The 13,371-nt window shown below is 34.0% G+C and overlaps 1 protein-coding gene across 1 annotated transcript; it reads right to left on the bottom strand.

Moving 5' to 3' along the window:
• Positions 1–538: 538 nt before the first annotated feature.
• Positions 539–12,311, bottom strand: LOC117173094 (beta-1,4-mannosyltransferase egh). Its single transcript, XM_033361480.1, has 3 exons — positions 12,083–12,311; positions 8,311–9,119; positions 539–2,583 (listed from the first exon to the last, which is right to left on the bottom strand). Exons 2-3 carry the CDS (start codon positions 9,112–9,114, stop codon positions 2,011–2,013), a joined length of 1,377 nt encoding a protein of 458 aa, XP_033217371.1. The 5' UTR covers positions 9,115–9,119; positions 12,083–12,311; the 3' UTR covers positions 539–2,010.
• Positions 12,312–13,371: the final 1,060 nt, after the last annotated feature.

Here is a 13,371-nt window from a genome sequence, read left to right on the forward strand (position 1 = left end):
ATTCAGGCGTATTCCTTGGCTGATTACAAGAACTTTTTATTCTTGATGATTTTTCCGAAAAGCGCATCGTTTATTGTAAAAAAATTTATGAATGTTTTCACAAAAATTTTGCCATTAAGACGCCATTTTGAAAATACTAAAACGAAAAATCGATCTTTGAACCATGGATTCGCAAAGTTTAGACATTTACTCCACCGGTTAGTGAGATTCCAGGTTAATTACAGACTCGAAAAGCTTTGGAAAATGGTTCACAAAAAAAGAATAGGCACGAAAAATCACGTTTTTTTTTTGTTTAAACTGCATTTTGGGATAATAAATTAATTTTTTGAGGAATTTCATTGGCACCGTCGGAAAGAGGAGATCTTAAGCAATAAAAATATATGTGTGTCAATTTTTTCTAGTGTCGAATAGTCTTAGTTATTGGCCGTTGAAAAGCAGTGTACCGGTAGTGGCGTTTTGGCCGTTTAAGGGTTAACGTAATTGGACATAATTTATCAGATTTCCGGTCAAGAAATAAATCAAGGATGATGTTAAAGGCTTCATGAGAAATAAAAGAATAGCAAACGAATTAAGAAACTTTTGTATAAACCTGAATTCCCTGACTTCTAAAAGATCAATTTGTTTAATTCCACAATTAGAAATTGCCTAATTTGAACCGTTTTCAATTTGTCAATCTTAACTGATTACGAATCTGCAAATTTTGATATTTATACATTTTAAATAGTTTATAAAGCTTCAATCCGAACTTTTAGATTTTTATCTATTAAGGCTTTTAATTTATAGCAGTATAATCTTGAAATATTGCAATTTTCAACATTTCAATATGAAATCCGTTAATTTTAAACAGATTTAGAATTGTTCGCTCATAAAGCTTCCAAGACAATTATTATTTAATTAGAAACATTTTTGAATTCAATATATAAAACCTTTAATTAACTACCTTTTCCAGATAATGGGCTTGAAACGATTTACTATCAAAATAGTTTAATTTAAAACACTTTTAATTGTTTTTTTTTGTGAATCCTTCAGAATTTTATTGAAAATTTTTCAATTTAAAAATGAAAGACTAGAAATTAAAACTTGAAAGTGTTAAAAATTTAACTTTCCAAACTCGAACGAATTTGAAGCAGAACTAATTAAAAACTGCACAATTTTATGTGATATCAAGATAGTGACATTTGAAGTGCTCGGAAAGGTTTTTCTACTAAAGATTTATTTAATTCTCGAAGCGGCCGTCTTGTCTTTGTGAAAGACAATGCTTTCCAATCGTATTTTTGTAAATAGTCTGATAATTTTGAACGGTATCGTGATTCTCCTGTATAACTAGCCGCGCTAAGGTGCCGAAACGATTGGCGAAGCTTGTATATTCTATTCGATAAGTAGCTTTAAATTTAATGATAGAATTCGAAGGATGCGAATGAATTTATGCATAAAAAATATGTAACCTTTTATAGATATTCCAACCAGATGGATTTCCACAAAACTTTTGCAGCATTTCTCTCTTCATATATTTCTATGTTCATTTTTTGTAAGCTCTCATCGTATTCTCATATAATTCTAGTTTAGACTTTAAATAAAAATTTGTTCTATGGCACAAATTATTTCTACTTTGTCACTAGCAACGAATATTCCGAATAGTGGCCATAAATCTTCGTTTTTAAAATTTAATTTACTTTACCACGTAAGTTTTCGGGGTCACTGAAACCAAATGTGTTTTCGGAATTTCAAAATTTTAAATGGAGTACCCAAAGTACAAAAACCTTTCTAAATTATTAAATTCTAATATTATATTCAGAATTAAAAACCTAAAAATCCTTAAAGTAATAATGCCAATTTTTATGCATATCAAAGTAGTAAGAACCAATTTTTTAACGATGCGCCTATACGGAAATGTGACTCGAATTTTAACAAGCATTACCACAAAAAATTTCTCTATAAAATGACCGCAAATGCTCTCTACATAAACACCACTCGCAGGTACAATGTAGAGATTACGCTAAGATCGACCAGTTATACCGTAACCGGGGGTCGGAACTCTTTGTTCACAACGTAGAACTTGTGTTTTTTCCCGAAGAGACCCCATATCACAGCGACGTTCTCAATGATGAGGTTGAACGGTATCGTTGAAAGTGCACCGAATATGCAGAGGAAGAATCTCGCGAAGCCGAAACGATACAGCGAGAAAGACTTGACTACGCCGAAAACGTACATGTAGATATTCACAGCACCGATGAAAGCACAGAGAAAGTCAATGATCGGTGAACAACTGATGGGACAAAGACCTGCCAAGACAAGATTCGACGTTGATAAAGGCATTGTCACCCACGAGTAGCAGGAAATGCCCAGCAGCAACTTTTTCTTCAGGGGAATGGCTTTCGAGTGCACTACTAACAATATCCCCTGCAGCCACCTTTTTCTTTGCTGGACAAAATCCCAGAGGGTGAAAGGTGACTTTTCCCACATCTCGCCATCTATAAAGTTGAAGGTGTACCCCTGGGTGAAGGCCTTCATTGCGAAGAAGCAATCCTCCGATATGGAGCCGTCCAATCCATTGTCGAAAGAAACTGCCTTCTCTGCAGACATCTGTGAATTGAATGGGATACGTTAATCTTAACTAATCAATTCATTTAATGAAAGACTCATTAGAGGTCAATGAAAGTTTATTCGCTTCAAACACTTGGTTTTACATTATATCTAAACGAGAACTCGTATTTTGCACTTCATAGTAAACAAAACTTTCAAATTCTTTTTTCTCAAGCATCTGTTTCCATTTTAAGTTGAGGGCATCAAATTTTTCGCACATATTGTTAGGGCTCCCAGACAAGTCGTATGAGTATTTGGGGAATATTTAATGGGAAGGAGCAATTTTTTTAATATATAAAAAAGTGAAGTTGGATTTGTTTATAAAAATTGTTTAAACAGTTAAAAATTACTGTCAATGTGAAAAGTTTCATAGCGACGAGTAATCGCAGACATTTTTTGTTGACTCCGTAAATTTCTACCTTACCAGCGAATGATAATTCATCATACAACGCATGGACATAGGAAACACGGGACTAGGCATGTCATCCTAACTTGGCGAGCGGGGTTGAATCCACGGGAGGGGGGAGAATACCATGAGCGGGAGAGCCGTCATCTTACGATGTGCCATTTGATTATGCGCACGAGCATTTTTGCCGACAAACTGTGCATGAAAATATAAACATGTGGGCGCTGCCATGTTTGTTGCGAAACATCAAAAGGTGGCGGACCTCCCCCCTCATTTCATCACCCCCGCAATGGCATGCCAAGTCCCTTGTTTCCTATGTCCATGATAAAACGATATTCCTCGGATCTTTCCATGCTGCGCATGCCTCATTTGAAATTATCAAATATACAAATCAGTTAGCTATAACAAGCGATAATTGTAAAATAATTAAAAAGAATTCGTGATAAAAAATACTTATAAAGTGAAAGTTAAAATAATTATTTAACTGTACTTCTGAACTATTATTATTTTTTTTTTTTTAACAATTTCACATACTCAGTGCGGCAAGATCCGTGAAATGAAAGAACTGAGTAACGTGGACATTGCTCAAACTACTTTTTAATAAACGATAGTTGAATTTTCAACAAAAAGATTAATTTTCAAATAAATAGTTGAACTTTAAACTAAAAAAGAAAAGGTATCAACCCAAAATGGATTAGTTAAATTTGCAGTAAAAAATAATAATTTTTCACAAAAATGACGAATTTTCCACTTAAATGAGATGAATTTTCAGACAAATAAAATTAGATGAATTTTCAATCAAGAAGATTAATTCCTGCCATAGGACAAGAATTTTTAACAAGACATGGATTTTCAACGAATAGTTAAATTTTCAACTAAAAAAATACAAATTTTCAAGCAAACCAATTAATTTTAAAAGCGAAAATGGAATAGTTAAATTTTGATTTGAAAGAAATTAACTTTCCACCAAACTGATAAATTTTAAACTAAAGGGCTGAATCATCAGGCTTAAATAGTTCAATTTTGAACAAAAAAGATTAATTTTGAACCAAAATGATGACTCTGCAACTGAATAGTTGAATTTTCAAACAGGTCAATTTTTAATAAAGATTGATTTCTACAAAAGACGAATTTTCAACAAAATACATGAATTTAAAAAAAAAAATGTTAACCAAAAATTTAATAATCCAATTATCACATAAAAACATTATTTTGTAACCAAGAAGATGAATTTTCTACTAAAATGGTGAAATATCCAATTGGAATAATCACGTTTTCAGTTTATTCAAGAAAAGTTTCAAACAAAAATCTGCCCGCATCGCGGGCACATTCTCATTGTTCGCTAGTCGGTTCGCGTCTGTTGATTCTCACACTTCGCGGACGATAATAGGTTACCTCGCGCTTCGCGCTCGGATATTTATTCTTTGCATTTAGAATGCTTGAATGAAAATTTATCAGAAATATATCTCTTAGATCGCAGTATTTATTATATGCGTCTCCATATACTGACTTTTCTACTTAATTAAGTATAGTTAAAGATTAAGTTACTCAAATCTCTGTAGGCTTTAATGTACACATTCTCAGTGTGACACTCGTGATGCGCACTCGATTTTTGATAGACATTTGTAAATGTATATTTTCGGAACCACCTTAAAATAAATAAAAAAACTGCAATCCTTTTTTTCAGACATTTTTCTTTATCTCGCATTTTTGAATAGGATTTTGTTTTTCATATTATTTTTTATGGATTAAGCTATAAATCCTACAAGTGTTCTTTTAAATTTTTACCTACCTCGCGTCTTTTGGCGTAATATTGGAATTTTCGATTTTCTGTATATTACTTACGATAGATAAAAACAAAATTACGAGTCCTATTCGAAAATGGTTAAAAGACATTCTGGGCAGGAAAGCGGACGAAATGTCGGGGCGGCCACTAGTAATCGTTGTTGACGATACATGCACTAGGGTCGCATCATCGGAACCCCCAAAAAATTGTTTCAGCAGTCGCAAAGTAGCCGTGAATTCACAGTTCTGAAGAAGAAAGTTTCATACTTTCATAGTGCCAAAGTTTATTTAGTTCAAGTTTTTTTTTCATGTTGGTAATTCAAATTTCCAAACCTTTTAGTTTTTATAGCTTTTTCAATTTGTAAGGCTTTAACAGGATTCATGGGAGTCCAAAAATAAGTTCCTTGTAGAATAATTATTTTCAGTTTCTTTTTTTCTAATCAAACGAATTACTCGTACCGTGAAAAGTTCAATTATTATGTATTTTGTATTATATTTTATGTTGAAAATTTTCAAATATATTATGATATTGAACTATTTGATATCTTTTATCTAAATAATCACTTCCCAATCCAAGAAAACACGTCTTTTGTAAGAAAAATTTGAATTTTCGATCAGCCGCACAGAGTGCAGCACGCGCCCGCTCATGTGAGTTTGAAATGCGCGCCCACCGGTAGGTTAAAATTTTGATTTTCGATTGATTTAAAAAATGTTGAAAATGCTTTAACTATCAGAATTTTCTTTTTAACAAAAAAAGTCAAGGGTCAATTGTTTGGCTTTCTGAGCATTATGAATCGTAAAAACTTGATTTTCGGATTCAGGGTGTCTCGAAAAGTGGAGATCCATTGAAAAACTGTGGTGTCAAATTTCGAACAATTCCAATACTTTCTCAATCATAATTGATGAGAATCTAAAAATGACATTAAAAAATAAATTATATTTTTAATCTAATTGAATAATTAAATTTTCAGGTAAAAATTAATGTTCAACCAAAAAGATGAATTTTAAACTAAAATGATAAAATATTCAACAGGAATAGTAGAGCAGGATGTCTATTAAGATTTTCCCAAGAAATTCTCGGATCATTCCTGCATTTCCCACCTTGCATTTTAGATCAATTCAAAAATTTATACCAAGTGAGTCACGATTACCTCGAAAGGGATACGGCTAAATGGGATAGTAATAAATATAAAATCCCTCTTACGATAGAAGCATACATATTACCAATTATAAGGAAATGAAATGCACTTCAGCATCAAAAATAAATTAAAACACAATTCCCGGATTTTTTCTTTTCCGTACAATTCCCAGATTTCATTCAATTCCCACACAGTAGACACCCTGTGAAATACTTTCCGATCAAAAAGGATTTAAAAAAATAGTTTTGTGCATAATTCAAAACTTTTTTCTCCAATAGCCGCGTCGGAACTTGCGACTTGCACGCTCGTTCAGAAGAATCTAAATTGGTATTTTCTCGATTTTGACGTCACATCGAAGTAAAGTGGCATTTAGTCCTCTAGGATACTTAGTAATTCCATGCGCATCCCCTTCTTTCTGCAACTGCGCATCGCAACTTAGATTCTTCTAAACGCTCGCAAGGCAATCTTCATGCTCGTTTATAATCGACGCTGTATCCCGCTTGTTATACAATCTAATATTATGTTTAATGGCCAAGATTTTATAGAATTACTTTTCTAATAACCCCCTGCAATATTGCGATATTAGAAATCCAATTTATTTTTGGTTTAGGGCACCTTTTAGTATTAGTAATGTCACGCTACATGCAAAGGTTCATTTTGGTAGTGTTCCGACAATATAGGTTGTCCTGAACTATTAAAAGCGGTCTTGATACAGTCTGTGTGCCTGTTCTTTAACATCATGAATGATTCTTATTATTTTTTCTTTCAGCCTTTAGAGCAGGGCTCTTCAGCGAGGGAAAATTGGATTCCAAATACTCATTTACAAGATGTTTCGTTTCCACTATTATGTCGTCTCACTCAGCACGGAGAAATTCCGTCTCACTCTTACAGCTAAGTAGAGGGTCATGGTGGTGGAAACCTAAAAAAATTTTCTCAACACTTCTTAACATTTTTCTTAGCGTGAGACGTGGTAAATGAGTATTTGCTGCCGAATTTCCCCTCGCTGAAGAGCCCTGCTTTAGAAGACGGGAGTGATCGAAATATCAACCAACCAATGCACACAAACTATTTCATGTTTTCAGATAAAATAGGGTGTGTTGAATAAGAGAAAAATAATGAAAAAATCCCGAAGACTTTTGACCTTGATAATCATAATTTCAAGGTGAAAAATGTGTTTTTCTTTACTGGGCTCAAAACTCGGATTATATATTTGTCTAGATGTACTAAGTACGGAGAATTGTGTAAAAAAAAGTCCTGGGCGTATCCTTGACCTTGGAAATGGCCATTCCAAGATCAAAATCCTTTTTTTGCTACTTTGACCTGGAACTCGGTATATCCACATTATTTGATGCGCTAAGTGCGAAACCATAACACTGCGTATCGCAAAACTCAGCTCGTCAAAAAAAAAACATGGGTAAACCAACTATAAAGCTCAAATATAATTTAAAAATTGACCATGAGGTGGTGATTTTCAAGGTCAAGGGTGCCTTCAGGATTTCTTTCACTATTTTTTTGGTACTTAGCGCATCAAAAAACATGAGTGAACCGACTATAACGCTAAAATAGCATCAACATTTTATTTGTATATTGGTCTTTACGTTGCGGACGGGGGTGATCGAAATATGGACCACCTGTCAGGATAGGCACTTAAAAAGGTTTATCCATTGAACTTACAGTGAACCCCAGATATGGGGCCCCCTGATAGAGTTCTTCCGAGAATTGATGCCGCGCCGCAAGTACAAGTAAAGGAACTGCACTGGGTAAGCGGCGGTCGCTTAGGCGTGAACAAACAAAAGCGTTTCATACAAAACGACCCTCTATCTGGGTAATTCTCCACCAAGGTCAATCCCAAAATTGATCCAGTATCAGAATTTCAGTGTATATAAAATTTAGGTTAAATGAAAACTCGATCTGAACGAAAATATTCCCGGCCTCTAAAGCAGGGGTCTTCAGCGAAGAGAAATTGGATCCCAAATACTCATTTGAAAGATGTTTCCTTTCCACTACTACCCCGCCTCACTCGGCACGGAAAAATTCCGCCTGACTCTTGCAGCTGAGTAGACGGTCGAGGTGGTAAAAACGAAACATGTGGTCAATGAGTGTTTCGGGACGAATTTCCCCTCGCTGAAGAGCCCTGCTCTAAAGGTTAACATCAGTGGCAAAATATAAGTTTGCTGACAATATATTCTATTTTTTTATCATTATTTGTACCTGAATGTTATAGTAGATCCCGTCTCTGCAGTAAATTGTTTATCCATTAATACAACTTTCCTGAACATTTTCTTTAGTTAAGTAGCAAAGAACTATTCTAAGCCAAGCGGATTTTCTCAAATTCCTCTTTAGCTGGGTGTCATACAACAATGCTAAGATCTAAAATAAACCAAACCAAATCTTCACCTGTGTAACTACATACGATCCTTTCATACTGAAGAGCGGTTTATGGAACATAGTGAACTGCAGCCTCAACTTTCCCATATCATCAGCCACTCGGAAACTATCGGCCAAAGTTGTAATCCAATTAACAACATCTTCGTTGGCGTAGGTAATTAACCCTTGGCCAAACTGATGCTTCCCATCCAGAACAAAGTTTAGAATACCCCTGATGGAATTTTCCGTCAGAAGCGTCTCCTCGTCGAGATGAACTATCCAATCGTGATCAGCTAATTCGTTCACATTGTTCTGGAGACAATATTGTAAAGCCCGTGCCTTAAACAGAGCGCCACTGCTCGTTCGATATTCCGAAGGCACAACGACTTCACGTGTTCTTCTATGTGGCGCCAAACCTATTGGCTTATCGCTCACAACTTCAATTTGGAAGTTTTCTAATCCGGCTTCAATGCACTTGTTCATGTTCCTATTGACATTGCTCTTTACCAATTGGGGATAATCACCACGAGTTACTACTCTTATGCAAATGAAGGGGGCAAGGAGAGGAGAGCCTTTGAGTTCCACTTTGTCAGGGAAAGCATTGTAGATTGTAAGGCCAACGAAGTTGAACAGGACTTGAGGAAAGGAAAGGAAGGTTAGTGTTCGGAGGAAGTAAAGAGTTAAGGCTCCGATGAATCCATACTGAAGCCATGGATCCAACTCCTCCTTTTCTTGTGTACCCCATCGGAATCCTCCGGAGACGTGCTCGAAGACGAGGATCACAGTTGACAAGAGACAACAGTGAAGGGCGTGCTTTGACCAGCTGCTGAGCATTGTTTCTGAAACAAGTATGGTTCGCATCACAAGTTTTCCATTGAAAATCTTTAGGAAGAATCATTATCACGCAAGAATCATTTAAAATAAAACAACTTCCAACTTTAAAAATTGAACAGTTTCACTTCAGATTATCATTTTTTATATAAAAGACTTTAAATGCAACTCAACATTCCTGGTGAAGAAAGTTGCTATTTACAGTTTGCCGTAAAGCGAGGGTTGACAACTCGATTGATTGACTTTAATTGTATCGTTTCCTGAAAAAATAAATTAAATTTTTTTTATCGTTCAAACTCTTATATTATGAGCAGAAAATGTCCCGAAAAATGAAAACTAGGAGTTTTATGTAAACTTCGTGATAAAGGCGGAATTTTCGATTTTCTTTTCACAAAGAAGTATTTTTATTAGATATTCGATACACAAGTATTATTTCTTTAAATAATTTTTCCACCTGTAAATCGCAAAGTTATTATTTTTCGAGATAAATGAAACAATTCATGAATTTCAAGAGTAATATTTCTTCCCAATTTTTCCCACTGCACTGTCGTACAAACTAAAAAGATACATAAGTGGTATTGCCGTTTAGGGATATTCTCTTAAACTTGGCAATGAAAAAGTCGACCTAAGGGGCAATGTCACTAATGAATGTTTTTAGTTTGTACGGCAGTGTAAATCTTAAGAAGTTACTACGTCCTGGAATTAAGAGTGATATTATTGTAGGAAACAGTTTACAATTATTTCAAAAAATTAGTAATTGTTGAGATGAGAACGTAGTGATTAATAGGCGGCAGTGTTAGAGATTCGAAAAACTAGAATTTTCTATATCTTTCCTACGAAAACGAGCAAAACATTTTAATCGTTTACGTATTTTTATTTCCTTCAATAATTGAAAAATGTCTCACAACAAAAATTACAGAAAATAACTTTTCACGATTTACAGGGGGGGGGGGGGGGGGGGGGGGGGGGGGGTTGAATCATTGACAAATATCCTAAACAAAAAATATTACTCTTAACATTCGTAGATTGTGTCATTAATTCCAGCAAATAGAGGATACCACCCTGCAGTAGATAATATTTAATTAAAAATACTAATGGATGTTCAATAATTAATTTAATGTAATTAATAGTTAACCCACGAAGCGTGTTAATCAGGGGCGTCGGAACGATTTTTTTCATGAGTGGGCTCACCGAAAATATGTTCAAAAATAGTAATTAAAAATAGGTATTAGGTTTATTTTATTATTATGGGTGGACTCAAGCCTACCCAGCCCACACGGCTCCGACGCGCCTGGTGTTAATATATTACCAATTTATTATTTTACTTATACTTGTTCTTATAATTAAGGATTAACTACTGTAGGATCATAAAATTTTTAAATTTTGGGATTCTATTGAGTGCCGAAACGTAAAGATACGCTAAAAACCAGAAATCGAAAATTTGGACGATTGCATTACACTCTCATGAATGAGAATGTAAAACGTGAAATTGGATAAATGTATCAGGAGTTACAATTGAATGTCAGCGGTCGGGGTGAATCGTCGACAATTAGGATACCTGTATCTTAGCAACTCATTATACATGATGTACCCCCTTTACAGAATGTAAAGAGGTCTACCCGCACTAAAATTTGGCGGAGTTTCAATAGGACAGGCGACAAACAAAATTTTAGGCGGGACACTTGGCAAATTTCACCCCATGTCAGAAAACACACTTCGAAATATGTCACCAACTTAAAATATATTTTTAAGTACTTCAGGATATAAGGTACTTTTGGTTATTCCACATCAAAATATTAAGATATTTTAAAAATATCCAAATATTATATTTTTTTTGTTTAGAATTAATAAAAATTATTAATATGTACATCAATTTTCCTTAGTACATCTTCTTTATTTTTCCAGAAATTCAGCTTGATATCTCCTTTCGTGTGGTAAAATAATAATATACTTTTGGACATTTCAGATACTTCAAAACATTTTTAAGTGCTTAAGGATATTGCGCATAACGTTAGGATATTTCATATACTTTAAGATATTTCAATAATATTGACGGAAGAATGTAGGTAAAAAATTTCTTTACTAGGACGGCAGAATCTATCCACTTCAGGAGTGACTGTTTTTTTCTATATCTCTGCTAATGCCTGCATATCATGTTTTCCGTCAACATTGTGTCTTTCTCAATTCCTTCTAATTTTTAATGTTCCCACATACATCAAGAAATCAATTATAATAAATAAATAATAATTAATGCAAATTAATTTAAATTCTTAGTCTGCATGTAGATTCTTCCGATTCTTAACTATTTGATAAATTCATTTGTTTTTTAGAAGGTTCTTTTATATCTTACAAAATCCGTCACTAATATATTTTCATTATATAATATTCGTTTGGTGACTCTGTTTTAATTTAAAATTTATATCGTTATCTTTTAATCACATCACACGTATCAGTTTTATATTATACGGCAGACTCAATATAATGCTTTTCCATTAAATGAATCGCGACCAATTAGATTACATAAATTTAAAAGAAACCGATAAAAAAACGTCGCATAAAAATGAATTATCCAGCAATAATCTCTATTCAAGTGTTTGCCTTTTCAAGGACTTTGTATCTATAGAGGTAGAGGTTATGTCATGAATTTTACTCTCGTGAACTTTTTCCACACTAATTTGTTATTTCGAAGCAATTAAAATTCTTAAAAAATGTAATTACAGTTTAAATTTAAATTATAGTTAGAAGCGAACAAACAAAAAGGAAATACAAATGAAAAGTGTATGTAAAAATAAACGTCAAGTCTAAATTTTATATTTGACTTCTTTCAAATTCAATCAAGGTCTTCACTATTGATAAGACTTCTCCAGTTTTATTGTTGCATTTTTGTTGAATTGTCATATTTCTTTGCACTTTTGTTTGATCAGTTTTTATTTAATTTTTGTAAGATAGATTCATAATTCACTCTACTTACCTCCTGATTTTTAGTGTGTGACGTTAAAATCACTATTTGGACTAAATTTCCCCAAGCCCATGTCCCGTGTAATCCAGTGAATAACGAGAAAGACAAAACTATGACAGGTGAAGATTCACATTATTCCATCGACCTCTTCTGTTTACCCCAAACTCTATCAATATCCAAGGGAATCCAAAACATTTACCAAAAGCCAATGCCACCTTAGCCACCTGACGCCACGAGGCACTGCTACACTGAAAGAACTGAGTCGACATATATGCAATAGGGCGTGCGAGATTGTGTCCCCGAGTGCATGATCTAACAATACACGGTCTAGCCATCAGCTCCCCCAATTTCATCCCCATTCGCACTCCACCACTTTTAGCCATCTTGGTTACGATAGCAACCGTTAGCTTCTCGGTCTTCCCTCAAAAGATTTGAAATCATGAATTATGGCTACATTGTAAATCAATGTCAATACCTGTGAAAGTTCTCAATATTCAAATAAAGTGCAAGAAGCGGACACTGCTGACGCTATTCGTTTGTAAAATCGCGTCGTGTGAAGATTAACTTTGTGAAAACTGTAGTGGTGTACCCTGAGAGGGTTCTTTTGTTCTCATTTAGTGCTTATGTATATACGAAATATAAAAACGGATATTATCATAATACAGGATATGATATCGATATTTTGCATTTATTTATTTCTGCCTTCAGCCCGAAAACAATATTCTTTTTTCTCCTTAGGTGGATGATACTTCATTTCATTCGCGTTAAAAGGTACAATTCCTCAGGTGCCTTGAGAGGTTATGTTTTCCATATTTCTAAGTATTTCTTCTATATTACAAGTTAGACATTATATATTTGTTTATACTTTATATTACGCATCTCAAAAATTTCATTATTTTTCAACTAATTTAATTTATTTATAACTATATAATTTCTTTATCTTTTACTTACAATCTTCGATCATTGCATTTACTTCCTTTCAAATATACTTCATTCTCGCCCAATTTTGGGAACTTTTTAAACTGCGCTTGCGTCGCGCCGACCAGGCGCCGACAACCCGACTGGTCACTGTTTGCGCGCTAAGTTTGAATGATATAAATATTCAGATTTAATACTTATAATTAATAATAATTGGAAAACGCATCACAAGAAATTTCTTAATTCTAAATTAGAATTTTGGTGTAACCAATCAAAAAATAATGCGATTTCCATGCAAAAAACATGATTAAATCCGGTGTTAGAACAAATTTTTTTTCTATAATTTAGCTAGTTGGCTGGGACAACTAACAAAGTAGTAGGCC

This window comes from Belonocnema kinseyi, chromosome 5 (assembly GCF_010883055.1).
Source record: "Belonocnema kinseyi isolate 2016_QV_RU_SX_M_011 chromosome 5, B_treatae_v1, whole genome shotgun sequence".
In the NCBI taxonomy this organism is placed as follows: Eukaryota; Metazoa; Arthropoda; class Insecta; order Hymenoptera; family Cynipidae; genus Belonocnema; species Belonocnema kinseyi.

What these genes read in the sequence shown, in the direction of transcription:
- LOC117173094 (XM_033361480.1), bottom strand. Translation starts at nt 9,114, where the DNA reads ATGCTCAGCAGCTGGTCAAAGCACGCCCTTCACTGTTGTCTCTTGTCA. An exon ending in GATCGTATGTAGTTACACAG is followed by an intron (nt 2,584 to 8,310) that starts GTGAAGATTTGG and finishes TTCAATTCACAG; the next exon opens with ATGTCTGCAGAGAAGGCAGT.